General features: G+C 51.9%; 1 protein-coding gene across 1 annotated transcript; it reads right to left on the reverse strand.

Moving 5' to 3' along the window:
• Positions 1-503: 503 nt before the first annotated feature.
• On the reverse strand, positions 504-22004 carry PGM1 (phosphoglucomutase 1). The gene is made up of 11 exons (XM_080603387.1): positions 21565-22004; positions 10517-10679; positions 10000-10146; positions 8713-8838; positions 8291-8481; positions 7712-7866; positions 7035-7150; positions 4257-4392; positions 2621-2804; positions 2131-2265; positions 504-1206 (listed from the first exon to the last, which is right to left on the reverse strand). Exons 1-11 carry the CDS (start codon positions 21808-21810, stop codon positions 1117-1119), a joined length of 1689 nt encoding a protein of 562 aa, XP_080459513.1. The 5' UTR covers positions 21811-22004; the 3' UTR covers positions 504-1116.
• Between the last annotated feature and the right edge of the window lie 744 nt (positions 22005-22748).

Genomic DNA, 22748 nt, shown 5'->3' on the forward strand with positions numbered 1-22748 from the left:
CATGCCAACCAAAAGAGGGAAATCCCCTACTGTCGCTCCCACCACTGCAACGACTTTTATTAACACAGTTCAAGCCATAAAGGCCTTGAAAAAAAAAAAAAAAAACACAATAAACCAACAGGGTCTTGTGGATTTACCTGAGGGTATCTGCCAGAGCCCCCCTTGCTGGAGAGCATCGCCTCCGTGGATGAGGGGCTCCAAGGCAGCAGCAGGAGCACGTCCCATCCCTTCCAACCATCCCGTAGGAACACAGCTCGCTCGCAGGGGCTGGCCTCCAGCTAAGGGGCAGGCAGCTGTGTTAGCATCCGACAGCTACAACTGTTCCCAAAGTGACCCCTCTGTGCCCTTGGATAAGATTCTGCACGTTAATGCCTGCAAATCTGATTATTCCAAGAGTCTCACCACGCACGTTCAACCAAACAAGAGCTCATCAAAACAGTCCTCTGCTCTTCAAAAGGGAGCCTGTCACGATGCAAGGAAATAAAAGAGCACTGAGCAGTAAGTGTAGCCCACATCACTTTAATATCCTGCAATGTTTGTTATTGCTTATTTCTGTGGGGAGGGTTTGTTACATTTTTTTATACAGATAGCGTGGCAAAGAGACCAATTTACATAACTGGTTTTTGAAAGGGGAAAAAAACCCACACGAGTAAAAAATACTCAACCTTAATACACAGCTGTTGCTTATTTAGAGACATCAAATTTAAATACAATATATTAACAAGGGTAAAATGCACTTCTTTTCCAGGACCGTTTCCAAGATAGAACCAAAACCCCTGAATTATTGAAGAATTTAGTCTCTTTGTTATTTCTAGAGCCTTTTGTTTAAGCAAAGAAAAAAAAAAAGTGCATATGCTAAACCAAAAGGCTGTGCTAATGAGCACCATACACAGCTTGCCAGCAGCGCGGTGTGACGCAAGAAAGCAGCACAGCAACGTGCGCACAAATTGTTTACAGGGGCTGGTTTTTATTGTCTATCCGTAGCGGTTCAATACCGTACTTAAATACAGAGATAAAATTAATATTCCTTTTACGGTGACCGATTTGACAGCACAGGGGTGACAGGTGCCTTCCCTCACGCGGCGTGCTCTCCAGCGCGGTGCCAGGACCAAGCCTTTATGTTATGACAGTCGGGCCGGTGCGGCCGGTTCTTTCGTGAAGCTGTGAAAGTTTCAGTGCAATAGAAATGAGAGGTGCCAGCATGACCTGCAGAGAGGGGAGAGATGGCTCAGAACCGCGGAGCGGAGCAACGCACGCACCCCGCACACGCTGTGCCCACCCTGCCCCTGGCGCCAGCCCCGCACGCCCCGGCTCAGGCTCGGCCCCTGCCAGCAAAGGGCTGGTTTGGGTTCTCCACGGGAGCTGCGGGACAGGCGGAGGAGCAGCACGCTGAGGCAGGCACCGTTCGACATGCAGGCTTGGAGGGAAAGCCTGCACGCAGCTCCAGGGTTGCTGCTCTCACTGTGTGATACTTCGAGCCCCCCCTTGCCCAAATGGCTCAAGCTGCTTGGTTTAGTTGCTGCCTCCCAGAACTTTCCCCCCCCCCCAAATCTTCTTTGTAAAAAACAGCATAAGTTATGCAGAAAGAATTCAAGGACTCTTTGCTGCAGAATATAAAATGCGGATTCTTTTCTTCCTGTATCTCCTAGAGAGCATTTTTAAATTATGCTGTAAAGAACATGCACCAAACTCAGTACAGAACGAGTCAGTGTCACCTTAAATGTGACTGCAGCACCCTCTCACCCGCATTTATTTGTTTTAAACAAGTATTTCCTGAATTCTGTACAGGAATGAGCTCATCTTATTCCTAGCAATGCAACGTTTCACCTAAAAGGTCAGTTCAGGTCTGCAAGTGTCCTTCCACACCTGGAACCAGCCACAGATGTAACATAAACAGGAAAATTAACGTGCAACTCCAAAGGAAGCCGTGAGGGGTTCTGAATAAGTAATGCTTGTTCCACACAGAGCTTTTTTAAAAGCTATTTGCACTGGGATTAAAGATACCAAAGCTCTTGCTTCCAAAACGCCCAGCGCCTCCACACCGCTTAGTGCTGCCCTGCTTAGGGCCAAGATCTGTGTGCACGAGGAAGGCTGGGCAGCAGCGCTGCCGTGACTCAGAGCAACACCTACCTGGGGGTCTTCGTATATCTTCTGGGCGTCTTTCTCGTAGCTGTCTATGTACAGCCGCACGGTCGCCCCAGCGCTGCCGGTACCGCTCAGCCTGAAGATAATGCGGGAGCCATCGGAGAAGATGAGCCGCAAGCCCTGGTAGGAGAGAAGGGGAGGAGAAGGGCCTCTCAGCCACGCGCCTCTTGGGTACCCGAGGCGCTTCCCATGGCACCCAGCGTGGCCGTGCCTGACCCGCGCCATCCCTGAGCTCCATCCTCCCGGGGGAGCTGCAGAAGGCACCTCTGCTATTCACTCCTGGAGGAGCGAAAGCGTCCCTCCTGACCCGCTCTGCGCCTCATGCAGCAAGTTCCCTCACACAGGCCAGGATCCCGCTGACAAACACAAGGGAGATGCTTTCCCAGGGGTCAAACGCAGTGCTTGGCTTCAAGGGAAGTGCAGACGCAACGGGCAAAACTGAGGTCGTGTTCAGCCCAGGCGGGGCTGTGCCCACCTGGTTCCTGGAGACGCTTCCATCCACGGGATCGTTGTACTCGAAGTTGTCGGCTTTCTCAACCGTGTAGACCTTGTCACCAGACGACAACTGCTTCCCCACAAAGGAGCGGTCGAACATCATGGTCTCCAAATCCTTCATCATTTTATTAGCTGCATCTGCATCCACCTCCTCGTAGTCGTACCTACAACCAGTCACCAGAAAACAGAGATTAGGAAGGTCTGTAATGAGTTAGCAGCGTTTTGTGATGCCCTTGTTTAACAACACCACGGTCAGCCCCACGTTATGCTTTCTACTCTTAATAGAGAAAAGGAGGGGAAGAAAATAGAGGAGTCATAAACTGCTGCACGGATCCTCCAACACAAGGCTGTGGGACACACTACAACCTATCCCATTTACCATTAGGAGAGATGAAAGCTCAAATTGTGCTGTCTTGTGCTAGCTATGTTAAGGACAGAGGGCCAGACTCCACCAATGCTGACTGCAAAGCATTTATTCTAATTCCACCGATAGGATCTCGGCAGGTTCCTCACGATCACAGTTTTGCCGGAGCATCCTAGCTTGTGCTCCTGCAGCAAAGCGAAGGGGTGATTGCAGCACATGATAACGTACCGCTGCCAGCTTTGATCTAACGACTGCTGGTAAGAGAGGCAGCAGAGAGCAGCAGCTCCAGCATGTGCTGAAGCACAAATCAGGACCCGAGACTTTGTACTCTGATTGCCAGTGTGATTTGTGTGGTTTTTATTTGCCCAGCCAGCTTGACGGAGCACGCATGGGCTTGCTAACTTGCCTACCGCTGCACTTTGCTTGCTGCGCAGACATACCTCTGGTGCTAAAAGACTGCCTTTTTATTCTAGGCTTTGGCATTTTTTCCACAGGTTTCAATGCCTTAGATGTATGCTGGCTTTGTGGTGCGAAGAAAAAAAAAAAAAAAGGAAAGGAAGAAAATGAAAAGGCAAGTTCTTTCACTCGGCAATTTGAGACAAAATTTTCACGGAGGTCTTCTAAAGTGAAAGATTTCTGCCTAACGCTCTCCCTCCAGACAGTACCTCCCCTTCTGCTCACGTGCAGCGTAGCTCTTCCCCCTTCCCTTTTCCTCTCCCATGTCTGCTGTAGCTTAAGTTGGAGCAGTTTGGAACTGGACAGAAACCCAACCAGGTGTTATTTAGCCTAGGAGCTGGATGCCCATTCAGTGATGCAGAGCCATCACTGAAGATACCACAAAGCAGCTTGTAACTTGTAGCCCAAAGAAACACGCTGCTCAAACAGCAAGGGAAAGCCTCCGCTAAGAGAAAAAAGCTACCCTGCAGACACAAAAAATGTACAACCTTTACAGAGCTTGATACTGAGCAGACTGCATTCAGCATAACAAATCCTACGCTGGACACGATGAAAGGCTGAGGTGAATATCCAGCTTTAATCAGCCCGGATACGTTGCATACTGCAGGAAACCAGTCAGGGAGTTTGAAACCGCTGCGAGGGGACACGCAGAGCAAGTGCAACGGGATGGAAACAGCGCTGCGGCAGCCAATGCTGGCGCTGTCAGCACGTGGGGCTCTGCCCCCCTCGTGACGGCTCGCCCTTGGTCGGCCACAGGACAGAGGGACGCGTGAGGTGTCAGCCGTGCTTTCCCCACCTGGTGAAGAAGTTCCTGCCGTACTTCTGCCAGTGATCCTTCATGATGTCCTCCACGCTCTGCTTGCGGGTGGCCAGGATGGAGAGCCAGGCCAGGACAGCCCAGAGCCCGTCCTTCTCACGGATGTGGTCGGAGCCTGCAGAGATCCGCAGCAGAAACATGTTTCCCACCTCCTGCCAGGAGAGAGCCCGCGCTCCGGCTCCACCTTGCCTCCTCTCCTCCACCAACCTGGCAGCCGCGCAGCCTCACAAATGGAAGGCATTTCGCGAGCTGGATCCCCGCTGCATTGTTAAAGCGGTTCAAGATATCACCTGCTTGCAGCCACGGCCCAAATAAAACGTTCGGCCCCTTTTAACGCGCACACACACGCTCATTGTTCACAGACCCTTAATTCTGCTCCCAAGGAAGCAACAGGGAACGCACACTAAAAAGGTCAACAAAAAAAAAAAAAGGCAAACGCAAAGCTCAAGAAGGACTAACGGCAACCTCCTCGAGCAGCTGTCACGTACCGTCTGCCAAATCAGCACGCCCTGCCCGGCACATATGCTGGCCGAGCACCAAGAAAAATGTCAGCCCTCACTGAGGAAGCCAAACCCTAACGACTCCGAAATTATGCGGCAACGGAGGGCGCAGCCGCCTGTCGGGCTGCACCCGTCACTGGGGCCAGCAGGCAGCAGCACGAGGGGAGACGTCGCTCACACGGGGAAATCAGCTCAGACCGGCCCCAAAAACCTAAATCACACACGGGATCGAAGAGCAGCCCAGAGCACGTCCAACCCAGCCCCCCTGTTCCTGGCCGGCGCGTTCGGTGCCGTGCCCCGCCGACACACAACTTCTCAGCTTCATCCTTTGGGCTTTGGAAAACCTCCAAACGGGCATTACCGAAACCCCAAGGAGCCAGGGTACGGCTGTGAGCACGGCGAGCACACCCCGGCCGCCCTTTTACCCTCCCAAGAATTGCCAGGGTGGGCGATCGCCCGGGGAGAAGGGCTGGGGCCACGCGGTGCTCGACACAAACGCCACCATTGTGGCCGCGGCGGTAAATCACCCTCACGGTCCCGCGCAGCCGGGAGAGCCGCGCGGAGGTGACGGGGAGGAATGCTACATAAACAAAGAGTCCCATGTGATGTATCAAACTTCCTGCTGGAATAAAATCCCCAAGAAGGCGAGCAGGAATTCTGTCACGTCGCATTACTCTAATTGCTGCCGGACTCCGGTCCCGCCGGCTCGCAGTTTGTTTCAATTTTTACCGGGTCTGTGTGGCTGCTCCTTCACCTCGCTCCCCTTCGGCGCCCACACTCCATCAGACTCCAAACAACTCCTCATTAACTTGCTGTCAACCAGCCTCCCTCGTCCCTTTTCCTTCTTTAAAAGGTCTTTGCCAGACGGACAAACGCCCTCTGCAGCGCGGGGAGCCCAGCACGGGCTGCCCGGGCCCTTTCCCACTCTGTTCCTTGCAAAACTGCTCCGATCCCCAGCGGCTCTGATGCGATGCGGCACAGCAAAAACCCCAAACCTCCCTCCCAGCCCCTGCTGCCAAGGGTCCCAGTCACATTTATTTGTAAGGCAGAGTCACCTGCTGTGGGATGGGAGAAGCTACGAGCTCACTGCACACGCAACAGAAACTGGGAACAGTTTTAGGGAGCTGCTCGCTAGAGACCCTCTCCTATCAGCAGCTCCGCGAACCCTGTGCTGCTTGTTGTTTGTATTTACCAAAAATGGTGCCCTCTCAGCAGCCAAGGTCCATAAAGTAAACTTAATGCATGCTGGAAACGGTCAGGGCAAGACTCCAAAGTCTTCCCGGCATTTTAGGATGCAAGGCCACTCTTGCTCTGTGAGACACGTAGGAGCAGGCTAAAATGTTTTGCTGAAATACGGGGCGGGGGGAGGAAAACACAGAAGGCCTGAGCCTGAAATCATTCAGCCTAGATTCCCCCAAGCCCCTGCACCTCACGTATCCTCCCGGCTGCCCTGCGGTCCTCAGACGAAGGACGAACAGGATCTCGAGGAGAACCCCGACCAGATAAACCACGGCCTTCGTGCAGGCGCCAGGTGCTGACCTCCCTCGTGCAGGGCAGGCCCCGTTTCCCCCGTCGGGACGCCACCACCACGTGGCGGATGCCGTGGGATGCCTCGGCCTCCCGGGAACGCCGCGCATTTTGATTGAGAGTGAAACCCGCTCACTTCAGCCTCCCTGCACGAGTAACTGCCGTGCGTCACGTGCGCACCCCTAGTAAATTCCTTAAGATGTTCGCTTTGTTTCTCAGTAACCTAATAACTTGCTTCAACTGTTCAAAGGCAAGTGTTAATTTAAACTTTATAAATCATACCTTGTTTTTAGAACAGGAAAATGAGGGCCCTATTAAGCTCAGAGATTTAATAGTGACCTGAAACCTCCCCTAATAAAACTGCATGCTCCAAACCATATTTCTTTCCAGAAATGAAAACATTTAGAAGGTTTTCCTGGCCACCAAGAGTTGAAAAATACATTTAACACTGCACTTAATCCCCATAGACTCAATGATCGGGCTAGTAAAGAGGCCCTTAAACTTCCTGCATATCGACGTATGCCTTCCCAACTAACTGAAAGAGAACTAGCTTTTGCCTGACAAAACTCTCAGCATTGTGTACGCTTCCACCAGGGATTCTTGAAAGCTTTTTTGTTTTATTTCAGAAGCATTAACAGCTACCCACAAAAGATAAATCCCAAGTTACCCAGCAAAAGAATTAAGAGGAGGAACAGTGCCTTCGTTACTGAGCTCAGGAACACCCACTTACCAGTACCAAAACTTTCCTCTCCGCACAGAGACAGTTTGTTTGCATCCATCAAGTTTCCAAAGAACTTCCAGCCAGTTGGAGTTTCATACAAAGCAATCTTTGTAGCGTGGGCCACCCTTCGAAGGCAAGAAGGCTACGTCACACCACAGCTGGGCTCTTAGTGCACCCATGTGAAATAACTGCAATAGGAGCCCGGGTTGTTACCAGCATCTCTTTTGGGGTAACACTGCAGGCAGCTCACGCCTCTGCCTTTTTTTTGTTGTTTTTTAAAATGAAGAACTGCTCTTTGTGTAGCAATGCTCTATTTTATCCCGGTGTTACCTTTTGGGAGACGGTTGGGAAGCATAACTAAGGAATAAATACAAATACACAGCTCTTCTAAAGCGATGTGCAGTTGTAGATGTCAAAGCATTTAACAAAGAAAGTATCACTAACAGATTTAAATTAAAAAAGGGGGGAGGGGGGGGGGCATTTTTTGGGCTTATCTATAGAGAAGCAAGAGAGCAAAGAGCAGAACCCAACCCTGCCGTGTCCCCAAAGAGGATTTAATGCAGCAGCCCAGCAGCGCATTGCCCTGCGGGACGGCCACGCACTCGCTCCCCACTGCGGGCACGTGTCCGACCACAGGAAAGGGACGGTCCCTCCCCTCCGCCACCCCGCGCAGATGCAGGCGCTACCTATCGAGAGCCCCGCTGGTGGGCATGCTCCGGGCAAAGCCGCGGACTCCGGTCTGCTGGAAGTAAGGGATGCTGAAAATATTGGCAGCGATGACGGCAACGGAGTCGGAGGGGTTCACGAAGAAGCCGTGCTTCCCGAGGATCATGTTGCGGTCCTGGTGAGGACAAGAGAGAAACAGCTCACGTCCCTGCTCTGTGCAAACAGGCTGCAACGCAAAGTCGTTCTGCTTCGCAGGCTACGAACCCCGCGACACGGAGGTTTTTGACTGCACTGAACTAAATGTGACGTTTGGAAACGGTTAAATAGCAACACCTCTACAGTATTTCAACCTTCCTGCTGATTTTTCATAACCTTTAAAGCTATTTAAAAACAGTTTGGACTTCATTATTTACACAGTAGCCAACTACCGCCGTGGTGGTGAACTGCAGTGAGTGGTTCACGTCCACCTGCAGTTACAGCAGGGAGAGGAGGGAAAAAAAAAAAAAAAGGTCTTTGCCTCTCTCCTCCTCTGCTGACGTCCTGTCCTGCCCCACGACCGACTAGAGGGCAAACAGATGAACAGAGAGCAGCCCACTTACCCCGTCTCCGTCAAAGGCAGCTCCGAAGTCGTACTCTCCCGTCTTCATGGTCTGCACCAGGTCAGCAGCGTAGGTCAAGTTGGGGTCGGGATGGTGGCCACCGAAGTCCTCCAGCGGGGTGCAGTTCACAGCAGAGTTCGCCGGGGCTCCAAGCTCCTCACACAGGATCTTCTTCACGTAAGGGCCAACAACTGTCAGGGCAGAACGTGGGAAGGAAGCGAGTCAAGCACGGGATAAAGAAGGGCTCGCGCCCCAAGGTGTTGGTGTGACAGCCCCGTGTAACAGGAAAACGGAACGGACGCCTGCCTGACACCTATCCAGGTACAATAGGATTTTCTGCTCTCAAACACCAGCAACAAAGAAGTGAGAGCGAGCTTTCCCTGGGCAGCAGGAGGCACCCGCAGACCCACGGCCTCCCGTACCTCCGTGCATTGCGTCTATGCGAATCTTCAGGTGGTTCTTCCCCGAAAGCAGCTCCTTCAGCGCATTGAAGTCAAAGATGTTCCTCAGCATATTTGCGTAAGCTTCTACCGAGTCCACGATTTCCACTGGAAAAAGAAGAGAGAAACTAACTCTGACCGTCTGAACTTGACGTAGAAAAGCAATTTTGCTCCACGTGGCACTGCGCTGACGGTCCTCCGCGCAAAGGGCCAGGGCTTGGCATAAAGCCTTTAAACACCCCACAGAATCATTTCATAAAGACAATGATAATGGTCCTATATTAAGAGCCGTTTAATTACAGGCTGCCACTGCTAATCGGATTACAGCCCAAACAGAGCGACAGAATCCTGAAGGCAAACATTGTTCCCAGCTCTCTGCTGGTCACTGCCTCCATTCACAGCCCCAGCCCCCCGGACGTCCTTTGAGAGGCCTCTGCTCCACTCTGGTTATGCGTAGAGAGGGATTAGAGGGGAAAAAACATTCACAAACAGACTTCCACCAACACGAGCACGAACTGTGCACCTTAGAGTCTGAAAAGGTTGCACCTCTGCAACTAATGGGCCATGTAAAAATAAAAAAAAAAAAGCGAAGAAAAAACTATTTACACAAAAATCCTGGTACACAGAAATGGAGAATGAGAGAAATACAGATTTTTAGCATCTTTTGATTTAATTTTGTTTACAATGAGTGATCATCAGGAGGTTGTGAAAATACTTGTAGTAACTTTTTTTTAAAAAAAAGTTTTTTTTTTTTTTAGATGTATTTTTATTTTCACTGCTAACTGACAGAAATCATGCGTGAAATGTCACGGCTTTCCAACTCTCAGACAGTTCTTTTATACATGAAACTCTGGAAAAAGTCAGTTGGAAAGATTAAACACTAACGCCGTAACATTTAATCCGGAAAATGACCTTTAACTGCAGATTTGTCTTTGTTTCCCACATGCGTGTTAACGGGAGCCTTACAGACCAAACAGTCGGATGTTAGTGAAGCTCAGTGGATCAGATTTACCTCCTTCAGTGGAACCTTTGGTAGGACAGAAACAACAGTAGAATTAAAGTATCTAGACAAGGTGAGATGCAAGCAAAAAAAAAAAAATAAAAATCCACGGCAACCAGGATAGACAATTTTGCTTGGATTATCCAGCAGCTGAGAAGGAGAGGTGAGAACGGCTGCATCTGTCCTTCCAGAACACCGAGTGTGCTTTCATAGCAGGTCTACACTAACTTCACCTGCAAAGAAACTTTCCAAGAAGAACAGTCATTTACCTGTAAAGGGCTTAAATTTGTTCTCCAAATCAAACTGCTGTTTCCCAATGGTGCCCAGGTCCACCTGGAGATCCGGGCAGATCGCGTACTCTTCGATTTTCTTGCTAATTTGGAAAATTTTGTCCGTGACACCTTCAGGAGCAGGACCTACGAGATACAATGAGCGAGAGGGAAGAAGTTAAGGAAACAGATTGCAGAAGTGCCCTTCAGACGTACAGTAGACGACCTGAGATACCTCATGAGGAGAGGAATACTGGGAAGCAAGGGGAGCAGATAATCGCTCTGGGCATGGACCTACGCAACCTGCTCCAGGTGGCCCTACTTGAGCAGGGGGTTGGACCAGGTCACCTCCAGAGGTCCCTTCTGACCTCGACCATGCTGGGATTTGGTTTTTAGGGGAACCCAGTGCTCAGGCCTCTGAACCTCTGTGGTGTCAAGACAGTTTAATCAGGTTCCTCGGTACCAATAAAGAACTGGCAAGTAGAAAGCGAGCAAATAACAGAGAACTAAACCTTACCTCCATTGGCGGTATTGAATTTAATACCAAAATCTCCGTTGGGCCCACCAGGGTTATGGCTGGCCGTCAGAATGATGCCGCCAATGGCCTTGATTTTCCTGATGATGCAGGACACCGCTGGGGTGGACAGAATGCCGTTCTGCCCTATGACCAAGCGCCCGATCTGAAAATTAAAGGGCAAAAGAAACGACTTAAGTCCCAAATGCTAAAAACAGCAAGAGCACCAGACCCCCAAACGCTGGCGACAGGCAAAGCAAAGCCTCCTAAGGAGGCACCTTGACGGCTGGGGTGCTGAAGCAAAGAGCGTGTTCCTGGGAGGCTGTGAAGCTCTCTGCTGCATAGTTTGAAGGTCAGCAGCCCACCCCGTTCTGCTGTGCCTTTTTTCCCCCTTTATGAACATTGCAGCTCAACTGGGAATGGCAGCCTGCGCTGAAGAGCTGAGCTTTCCAGAGCCATCTAAACAAAACAACACAAAAAAACCAACACCCTTTGGCTACGGTCTTGAACTTTGCTTTCAAAAGACACAATGGGATTAAGAGACGCCAAAGCAAGAGCAAAATAGATCATCATCGCCGCTCCCGTGGGACCAGACGCAAATTCTCTTCCTCGCAGCGGGTCACACACCTCCCTCCCATAAATTTGGTAATATCACCGAGATTAAATCCAGACCGATGTGCTAAGCAGTACAAGGTAATCAGGATCCAGTTCATGTAGTAAAACAGAAGATAAATATTCTCCTGGAAGAACACACCCCTTACCATAGCCCCCAGATGAGGTGACGGAGATTTAAAAACATACCAGACTACTCCCCACCAGCCAAGGAGATTAGACCCTGTATACGACTGAGGAAAGAGGAGGAATTTCATTCAAAGGCAAGACAAACCAGAGAACAAAAGCCAGCCTGCCTGGAGCGAAGGTTCCTGCGTGGTGCTAAGCCAGCGGCACAGGATGATGGCGGTTCCTGCCCCGCAGCACCACGGGCAGAGACCTGGAACAGCAACTTTTAAACCCCAATTGAATGCAGCAAGGAGACTCGCTTCCATACAGGCTGCTCTCCGATTCGGGGCCCTCCTCGGCCGTCAGAGGTTTTCGGCTGTCATTTCCCAGCAGCCCAGTGCTGATGCCTTCGGGGTAACCACGGGAGAGGCTGCTCAGCCTAGCAGCGCGCTGAGCTGCTAACACTCAGCATCTTTTTCGGTTTTCTGGCGTTTCTTATGAGCCAAAGCTAAGTAACGGTACAGAAACACCTTCCACAGGATGCTCCAGACAGCTCCGTTCACCCAACCTGATTCCCAAGGCGATGTTGGGTTACGGCCCCGTCATGCAATCCAGAGCTTCCACCTGGAGTTACCAAAAGCCCCACTAAGACATGCAGCCGGTGAAGGACTCCTGCGGGTCCCCTCCAGCAACACAGGCTGATGTTTTCAGTGCTTTCACACCAAACCCACGTTTTCTAGCTGAGGACGCTGGTGGGCACGGCTCCACTGCCCTCCCGTACAATCCGTGCACCACAACACCCTGCACTAGTTACAGCCCCCGAGCACAGAGCTTCCTGTCCATGCAGGTAAGCAGACAAACAACCCCAAATCCCTTCCTTTAACCAAATAACCAGCATTTAAAGCAGGAGACGTGAATCGCCCTCCAGCAGCACAGCGAGCGTGCTTGGCGCCATTCGGAAATCCTGCTGATGCCGCGTTTGCGGAGGTGACAGCACCTGTCCCTGGCACATGCCGACAAAGACGCTTCTGCACATCCAAGACACGACAGGCATGCCCTCCTCGTGCCTTTTTATATTTTAACACATCCTTGGACTCATCCCTTCTGCTCTACAGGGCGAGGTTAGCACAACGCTGCTTAACGAAGTCACAGGTTTCAGCCAGACTACGTAAAAACAGCCAATGAAAAATATCAAACCCAACGGTGGAACTAGATGTTAGCCAGACATGGGCCACGCCGCCGGAAAGAAACGCGGGAGAGAAGCCTCATCTGGTGAAGATCAGCTTAATCTCATCTTTACCATCAGGAAATCTGTCCTGGTGTCAAAAAGCCCGAGCAGCAGGCCTGGCTCTCACTTTGTGCACATTCCCCAGCTCTTCTGCTCGGCCCGTACGCTGACTTAAGTGGAACACATTAATTTGCAATGCCAAAGGATTCTTTTTTTCCGGCCTGGAAAACATGTTGATTTAAGAAAATTCTCTCCTCTTATCTGCCTGCTCATTACAAATTACCCCGTTGTGCTCAAACAAGCTTTTCTGCCAAGCAAATTCCTATGCCACGTCTCTTAGCACAAAGTTTTGCTCTGCGCTAAGAGATCCAGGACAGACGGCAGAGTCTTCCCTTCTTAAAAAGCAAAAAGAAGCAAAGACACGACCCAAGAGGCTTGCAGCACTTGAACCATGCCGTGCCGCACACAGACTGGTCTCCTGCTCCACTTCCAGCACAACCAGAGATCTCCGTAAGGGCTCCCCCTCATTTCTGCTCTCATTTCAGTTTTCGGAGGCTCCCCGAGTACTTACCGCACGGCCACAGCCTGCACCTGCTGAGAAGCAGCAGAGCCTGCGTTTTGCCTTCTCAGAGCAAGGCTGAAGGAGCTTTTGCCAAGCTGCCACCCCAGGGAGAGCCGTGGCTCTGCCACCTACTCCTCTTCCTACCGTTATCAGGGTTTTACGACCTGATGGAGATACTACGAAGTCCACAAGTGCCAACAGCTGGAGGCACGTCAAACCACAAACCGGGAACGCACAGAAAACGTGGACTATTTATGTTCTTTGCTCCGTGTGTTCCCCCATGCTTCTATCCAACTGTACCACTTAAAAGTGAATAAACGGTAATTTCAGCATTACCAGTTGGATTTTCTGTTAAAAAGTTAACCGTTAGCAGTTAGTGACTCATAGTGACTAATTCGTTATGGTTTTCTGCATTTATCAGCTACGCAACCCTAGGAATTTAGTCATTTAACAGTTACCAACCCCGTTGGCTGCAGCCATTTGGACTATCAGTTCCACCGCAGACTTATTCAGGTACCTCCCGTCGCCTCCGACTACCATAGAAGCTCCTTGTCGATCTCTTAGATCTATGGAAAAAAATATACTCTGGATAAAATTCTGCATATAGTTCGTCTTGGATTCAAAATAAAAGGTCTTCTTCCGTAGTCCACTTGTTCCTGGCTTCTGGTCGTTGTAAGGAGCCGTTGGCATTGTCAGCAGAGGCAGAGGAGCGTCTTCCATGGTCTTTTTTCATATAAGTGCATTTAAGAAGTAAATTGTGATGAAATACAAAGGAAAAACTATGTAATTTAAAAAATATCTCAATCTTGACACCAGCAATGGCACACCTACTGGACAGAAGCTGAGTGAAGTTCTTGAGCACCCAAAAATAGCTCCTTGAACGTCGAGCTGAACGTGGGTTCTGTAACTGAAGATGTTTCGTTGCACTTGCTGAGGAGGATCAATGTCACGGCGAACACGCAGCTCCACGCCGCTGTCCCAACGGGCAGGAAAAGGCGACTTTTGCCTCCTTCACCACCTTCTGCTCCCTGCAGGCACGGCTCCTCGCCGCTCTGTGCTATCACCCGTCCGTCCACCCGGGTCTCCGTCAGCGCACGGGCTGCTCGGCGCCCCGCTCGGACACACCGATGCGCTGCCCCAGCATTTTTGCCAGCCCAGCAAATCTCCGCAGGCGCGACAGGCCCCGGAGGAAAAGCCTCCAGTAGGCACGGCAGCACGCGGCCGGAGGTGTTTTGCGGAGTCCGGCGAGCTAAAGGTCACTCTTAAAATGGAAGGCAGCAGATCTGTTACCCACAGGTTCGCTTACACGAGTCCCGCTGCGACAACCTGAGTGCCCCACGGCTCCCTCCCAGATACGGGGACGCCGTCCACAGCGAGGAGTGGCTCAGCCTTTGCTTAACAGGGGAAAACCCAGCACAGCTCAAAGCCGCGAAAACCACGGTTTCAACCGAATACCCCCACAGGTCCTACCCTGGGCAGCATAGGTGCCAAAAGTTATTACAAAAAAAAAAAAAAACTATCAAATACTTCAGAACACAGCATGATAAAGTTATCGGGTTTGGAACAGCTTACACACAGAAGGCACAAATGCCAAGAAGCTTTTATGAGGCATCGTCTCCCTGAGCTTGGGGAAGGTAACTTCAAACACTGGACTGGAATCACGGTCTCCTCCAAACCCCTTTAATAACGCTCAACGTCCCCTGTCCGACCTGCTGGCAGCGTTTTATGGATATTACTGGAAAACTAGAGACCGTACACTTCGTAATGACTCAGTTCATCCCATTATTAAAAAGGGGGGGGGGAGAAAGGAGTTGTGTACACAGCTGGATTGTGACAGTTTACCAAGGCTTCCACAGGACCGTTTCCCAAGGCGCTGCCTCTGTCATTGCTCCAAAAATCAACAGATTTTTCCGAGGGGCAAAGACATGCTGTTATGGCCATCTTTATTTTATACCAACGGCGAGAATGCCTGGGGTAGGCAGCCAGAAACGGTCAGTGTACACTTCATACCTCCACGCTAGTCCAGCATCTGCTATTCCCTATCCTGCAGCTGCGACGCCCTAAATTTCCATGCAAAGGCACAGGTTTCCCTCTAGTGGCACAGAGGACAAAACCCAGCTCCCAAAACGAGCCTCCCACTGAGCAGCCTCCCCGGCAGGGAAAGGCCTACGCAAGCTCCGTCCCTTCTTCTTCCCAGCTCCGTGGAAAGCCGTGGCACGCGGGGACACGAGGCCACCCCCTAGAGGAGATGCCCACGCGCTGACCGGGTTGGGAACCGGGCTGTGTGATGAAGTGTGCACGTTCTGGCCATTTTCGTGACCTGGGAGGCACTGCTTGGACAGAAAGGAACACAGCGGCTAACGGCTCCCTCCCCAAAACTGGGGCAGGATCAAATACACCCAGGGCACCCTTCAGACAGTTCACGTAACCCGTTCTTTAAGTCTTCCTCTCCGGGTAAGCGGCGCCAACGCATAAATCGCCTCGCAGCGAGGAGCGTGTCCCTGCGATCTGGCCCACGTCTTCCTCGCCGTGGCTCAAGCCCTCCCAAGCTGTAAGAGAACAAATTGAGCACAACCCTCTTCCTGACAACTTCTTGCACGGTAAAAAAAAAATCCTTAACTAACAGAGTTTGAGCATCCTCTCTTTTCTACAAGAAACAACCCCAATTTCCTTAACTTTCCCTCGCGGCCACACTGCCTAGCTGCCTCACTCCCCACGTTCCCCCTCCGAACAGCCAGCCTGCCCCAGGCAGGGCTGTTTGCTCACATGGGTCCCCGTTTACAGTCCTGCACTTCAGACACGCAAGAGCAGAGTCGAAGCCATGAACTGTTGTCCTTTTATCGTTAACCGAAGTCAAACAAGGCTATTCTGAGAGCCCTTAAACTTCAGTGAAACCTTGTAGAGCACGCAGCCCCTCCCTTGGCTCGAGATCGCTGGCCCCTGCCCCATCCCCGCTCCCTGCACGAGCTCGGCCACCTCTCCTCCTCCCACCCCATCCTACGCTGTGACATTCAAGTTGGGGGAGAACACTACACAGAACCCAAGCCAGGTATTTTGCAATTGTTTCACAGCCTTCCTTTAAAGCACGAAGCGCGTTTCCCCAACTCCTGCCCGCAGCAAACCTGTGCCCTGCTGCTTGTGCAATCCCGCCAGAGGGGCCGGCAGCCCCGATGGCCCCGCGGCTGACCACAGCCACGCACCTTCTGCCTGATCACAGCCTGCTGCCGGCGTGACTTTTGGCACTGCCAAGATAAATGGAGGCAAAGTAAAATAAACCAACCACGAGCCCGTTGGTTATGCAACTGCACGAGCTCTGCTCGCAAGATTCTTTGTTTCCGTAAGAATTAATTAAAATGTAGTTTTTTTGAGGCTGAAAGGGAGAGGGGCAGAGTGTCTGGCACCATGCGGACAGCCTGAGCGCGCACACAGGCACCCACGTACATGCCGGTAACTCCAGAACTGAGACGTGCTGCTCTGTGCCGACCGTGCACCCCGGTGAGGATCGGGGGAGAAGCCAGGTGGGGGCAGAAAGCAGATTCCTGACCCCCTGGGAAACAAGCTCTGCAGGGCTAGGGGGGAAGCTACCACCTGCAGGGCTGCTGCGGCCCCCACGAAGGGCTCCAGGTTTGTCACGCCAGCAGGGGCACGTCCCCCCCCTTTGCCAGAAGGGGAGCGCACAGCCACGACTGCGAGGGTTTCTGTCCAAAGGTCAGCTCTGCAGCGCACACCCGAGCCTGCCCGTGACCGCGGGCTGCCCTGGCGTTCGCTGCCCTTCCTGGCACAGGGGCACGGGAGAGGGATCGCAGCCGGTTTACCTCCCGCAGGCCCACCAGCTGGGGATCCTGGCCCCAGCCCGCCGGGAGATCGCCCCTGCCCCTGGATCCCAACGCGGGGGCTTCGCGTGGAACAGCGCGGATGGGAGGGGAGAGAGAGGGGGATGCACGCGGAGCTTTTCTCACAAACTTACACCGTGCTGGCAAAGCTTCACCTGCAGGCAAGGAGCAGGTAAAGCACAGGGGTAGGGAAGGGCTGGGAGTGCTGTGCAAAGCTCACCCAGCCCCTGCCCTGGGCAGGACCAGCTCTACCCAAACCATTCTTGCTAGACGTTTTCCCGGGCAGACATTTAATGACCACCCCTAGGCAAGGCACTCTTTCTATTAGTATTAAGCTTCCAAAAACGCTTTCCAGTGTCTAGCCTAAGCCTCTCCAGCTGCAATTTTAATTCTTGGCCAGTCCCCAGCTGACCAGAGGGCGATTTGTTACCTTCTTCTCTGCAGCATCACTGCAGACAGCAAGCGTTTTTCCCAGCTCTGGGCTAAGCTGAGTCTCCCTGTGCTTTCTGGCTGGCCACACGTGCCCGACCTCGGGATCTCTCTGCTGCTGCCTGCTGGAGCCTCCCCCAAGCACCCCGCGTCCTCCCCAGGGGTGTACCCACACCAGGCACCACGCTCCCGGTGAGACTGTTTCCAGTTTTATTTCCAGTTTTTTTTTTTGAGTTCATCATTTGAAGCATTAACGAATACTGCTTAGCTCCGAGATGGGAGGGCAAGGAGCCACCGCAATGCCTTCCTGGAGCTGGTCTTGCACCAGCTCAGCCTGGCTGTGAGGCCTGCAGGCATCTGCTGAGCTCAGCTCACCTAACCCGGACTTCGGCGTGACAAAGAGGAGGCGTCAGGCCCTGCACGGCTGCCTCCCAGCGCAGCCAGAGCTGAGGCGTCTGCTTAGAGTCACTGCTCCAGGAGATTACGGTTAAGCCCCTGTTAGTGTGGATTTCAACACTCCGGCTGCTGGATTTGCAAAGATTAACTGCAAAGCACCCTGGTTCTTCCCTTCAGCCGGGGTTTCAGTACCGTAGAGGATAAAATTCCAAAAAGCCACCGAACCTGGACATCCTCACCACTGCCTTAATAAACTTCAACTGTGAACTGATATAAACCACTGAATGTGAGAGGCAAAAAGAAGGTAAACCAGCGTAAAAGTAGTCTCCAAGCTGTAGGGAGCTGCTGCACGTATGGTTGTCTTCTAAACCCCACCACAATCTGGAGCCAGGACATACCTGCACGGTAACGCTGACTGCACGCTCGGGCTCTAACTCCTTACTTCAGATACCAGGCCTGACTTTCCTCTTCTGCTTCTGAGAAAAACAGCAACGTAACAGAGACCAGAAACTGAGATTTCTTATCGGCCTGTAGGATCTAGCATCACTGCATACAGGACTGGTTCATAGGGTTTGCTTTTTTGGAGCACATTTCTTCACCATCACTTGAATTTGATGTTTTAGTACCAGGAGCTTTTACTAAATGGGAAGATTTGAACCTGAGGACTGACGGAGCCTGTTTTTTAGGGTAACGTCGCTGGCTGCTAGGTGGATGAAGGGCTGTAAAGCAACAGGACTGAGGCTGACCTCACAGTGTTGCGCAGAATCAGGAACAGCACAAAATTAAAACGGAGCAGAGCTACCAAAGTAAGCTATAACAGAGCCCTGGCAAATAACGAGCTGCTGAGCAACGCAACAGAATTTAAACACTTGGTTTCCCTGGGATAATTGGGTGGGGAAAAGCTTAATAGCAGCCAAGCCAGGAAACCAAACTTTCTGGGGCAGAGAGCAGTATTTCTAACAGAAGTACCGTTTTGTCCTGCAGCAGTAAAACAAAACCAGGCTAGCATTTAACATGCAAAGCAGCGCCTGGCATTCAAAACACCTTCAAGCAATTTGCTTTAATGCAGATACCTTGCAGCACTTTGAAATCTCTTTATTTGAGAAGGAACCAGGGGCACGGTAAATTTGTTGAATAGCAGGTGACAACGTTAGCGAGTCAGCCTGATCCTAGGTACGTGATCAGATCTAGGCATGTAACCTCAGCTCTGTAATTTGTGCCTGCTTCTGACTTAAAGCTATTGCACAGCCACAATTCTACTCCAACAGCTGACGACTGGAGCTTTTACACCTTATTCGTTAATTAAGGAGTCAGACTTGCTAACTATGTGGGGAAAAAAAAAAAAAATAAAGGATGCTTGGCACAACAGACCAAAACAAAGCAGGAAGGCTACGCCAGCTGCCAGCTGAGAATGGCGAAACCAACAACGACTATTTCAGTTTACTTTTATACAGGCAAACTTGTAAATAAGGTAAACACTTGTTAATCACGGAACTACAAATTGAGGTGTTGCTATTCAAATGCCAGTATTTAGGTGTATATTCACCATTCCAGATACAGACCAAACTAAAATTCACTATCGCATCCTCGCCTTTTACTCTGTAAAACTAACAATCATGAACCGTACTCCTGTTTCTCCTGTGGCTTTGAGAGGACCACTCAGCCAGATCTTAAAGGCTGAGGATTTTAAAGTAGTGACCCCTTCACCTCTTACTCCCTAGGACCAGAAATACGGCTCTCCAGCACTGCTTTGGCACAGGAGGTGGGCTGGCTGCTGTTAGACGGGTGAGTGCATCCTGGTACGACATACCTTGGTGATCAAACAAGCAGAAATGCTATGTTAGAGAGGCCTGTAGCCCAAACTTGGCTTTATTATATCTTTACTCCTTACTACTTGTTTTTCAGTTTTACCACGTTCTTAGTATCCAGTGGACCTATACAGTGGATCCCCTTGCATGCACTGTAATAATCACTTCCCTACAGACAAAACAGCACTCGTGCTTCGGGTGTCCAGTTTTCCTCTATATTATTTAGTATTTCTCACCATGAGATTACAGAGCCTTCCTCTGAGACCTGGCTGCTGGAATCAGGAGACCCCCGCAGGCCCCAGCGCTCAGGCCAAAACAGTTTCCAGGAACCCGCTGCCATGTGTTTGCAGCACGCTTTCTTACACATTAACCGAAGGAGGTCACCCTTCTCTCTGAAGGGTGGGTGACCTCCAGTTACTTCACATCCATTACGAAGAAACAGGATTTTCATAGCTACCACGGTGCAGTTGAGTAAGAGCCTACCAGAGAACTAGCATTTGCGATTACAGAGAAAAACCATGAAGCAAGCATCCCCTAACCACTCCAAAACACAAAAGCAAATGCATAGAAATTCATTAAAAACAAGCATTATGCATTGAATAAAGACACTTTCTATCTTCAGTTACCTCATTTCTTGGGACCTGATGGTTTTGCCACACTCGAGTATTGCATTGCCAAACTTCGTTTAAGCCCGTGCAATTCAAACTTAGCCAGCAATTGTCACAGAATCACTGGATTGTCACAGGATTGTATCAAGCTTTCAATATCCCTGCACTCTGCAGGACACTTCACCGTGCCTCCTTCTGGTTCCTTACTCAGATTTATATCTGCTCTTCAGTTATTAAAGGATTTGAGGGATAGTTTTCTCATTCCTTTAATGAACCTTTGAGGTCTTTTTCCCCCTCTTTTTTTTAAAATAGGATACTGAAATCTATGATTTTGCAGCACTTCTGACCTGCCAGTCCTCCTCATATTTTGGAGGGTGGCTGGGGAGGGGGGAGTTTATTTCATGGCTCCCTCCAGCACTCCAGAAAGCCCGCACCACTGTCTCTATTCTGCTACAACAAGGGCATAAAGAACCCTGCAAGCAGATGAAGCAGATGACTGGCAGAGCTGTCATATCACTTAATTTTTGCTTGAAGAAGTCTAACATTTTGTCTCAGGCCACGGCTGTTTCCTTGCTTTATAAATTAACGATTCAGAACGAAAAGCTTTTAAAGTAAAACTTCCCACTTCGTATAGCAGTGTCTTGCCTCTTAACCCACTTATTCACCCACCTGCTCTCTCCTCCCGTTTCCTCTTGCCTTTCCAGAACATTTCTCTTTCTTCAGAGCCAATTCCGCCCTAGCGCTTGGAAGCAACTTGGACAAAACGCCGCAGGCCAAATGCCCGCTGGTGAGCGGACCCCTGGGCGCTGCACGGCCATGAGCACAGGACTTGAGACCCTCCTGAGGGGTCCCCAGCTCAGCCACAGCCTTTGGCCCCTTGCTCGCTGTGGCGCTGAGGCGAGGTGCAGGAGGGGAGCTCCTCAGGCCCTGGCGGGCCATCATGTCCCACGACACCCGCACCAACCAGGGCTGAAGCCCCACGTCCCCCAGCCTGCTCGGTCACTGGGACCCACGGTGCTGTCAGCGCACGTTTCAGCCCCAACTCTCCTCAGAGCTGCTAAATAAACCAGCGCCGGCCGCTTTTCTGCCAGGGAAGGCTGCATCGACCGTGTGTGCTGGTGCTGTCAGGGGGCGCGGGCTGACGCCTGGGCACCCACCCCGGGGCACAGAAGGCACATTTCTGCACGGCTCCAAAAGACACTCATCGACTTCCTTATTCCGTAAGAAAAAGCAGCGAGCTCAAATTTTTGCCCCCAGGTGGCCTAGCCGCGCTTTTGCCCCCTTAGCTTTTACAGACACCGAGGCGCCCGATTTCTGCCGGCGCAGCAGGCTCCCCCCCAGCGCCTGACGCTGCCCCCCGGCATCCTCAGCTCCGCTTTTCTGGAGGAGGCCGGATGGCAGAGGAAGCCTCCCTCCTCCTCCTCCTCCTCCTCGTCCCTCCCGGGCTCGGCCCCGAGCCGCACGTACCCCGTTGGCGGCGGCGATGCGGACGATGAGCCGGATGGCGTCCCGCATGTAGTAGCGGCCGTCCCCCCCCACCACCAGCGTGGCCTCCTGGCGCTCGGCCGGCGGCAGGGTGGCCAGCACGCTCTGGATGAAGTTCTCGGCGTAGTGGGCATTGCTCTGGAAGACGGAGACCCGCTTGCGGAGCCCGCTGGTGCCGGGCTTCTGGTCGCCGTACGCCTTGGTCTTCACCGTCACGATGCGCACCATGGCCGGCAGCCGCTGGCAGTTCCGGGCCGGCCGCGGGGGGAGCGGGCTGGGCTCGGCACGGCTCGGCTCGGCACGGCCCCGCTCCACGCCCCTTAAAGGCGCAGCCGGGCTGGGCTGGCACTCTTCGGCCCCTTTCGGCTTCCTTCAGCACGGGTCAGGCCCGCGCAGCCCGGCCCGCCGCTGTGAGGCCGCCCCCGGGGGTGGTGAGGGAGGCCCGGGCGGCCAGGCCGCCACCTCCTGTCACGGCTCCGCGGTGTCACGGCTCTCGCCACTTTTTGCCCCCCCTTGCCTCCCCCCCGAGGGGGGCAGCCGGTAGCTGAGTCCTTGTGATCGGCCTCAGGTGGTGGCCAGAAGGGTTTTATGGTGCCTGGGCTTGGAGCAAAGGGGAGAACACCCAGCGGATACGGCTGAGGTCTCGCTTCTGATCTCCTGGGCAAGAAGGGTGGAAACTGCCTCGGAGCAGAGAACGTGCCTATGTTCCCCCTCAAAAAGCCAGATAATGAAATTTCTTAACAGCGAGATCAGAACAGCAACGCGGTTCCATGCCCTGCTGCTGTGTCATGTTTCACTACACCTTAACTGCAGCGAAATCAAGTCCTTCCACACGCAGTGAGCTCTCAGCCAAGAACTTCTCTCAGTTTTAAGCATTCCTGTCCTGAAACGCAGGAGGAACAGCAGATCGATTCCTGCTGCGTCTACTGAGACTGATGTCATAAACAGAAGGGCAAAATACGGCAGAGCTCATTTTTTACCGTGCCTCATAATTTCCCTGTTCCTTCTCCGAGATGCAACTAGGAACTTGTGATGTAGCCACACGTTGCCTGAGGCAGCATTTACAGAGCTCTGTGTTGTTGGCTGGAAGTTACCAAAAATATGTGGAGTCTCTTAACACGACTTCTACTTCTTCCAGACAGTTCTGGAAATGAAACGATATCTGC

The sequence above is a fragment of the Anser brachyrhynchus genome (assembly GCF_964034855.1).
Source record: "Anser brachyrhynchus genome assembly, chromosome: 8".
NCBI classification, from domain to species: Eukaryota; Metazoa; Chordata; class Aves; order Anseriformes; family Anatidae; genus Anser; species Anser brachyrhynchus.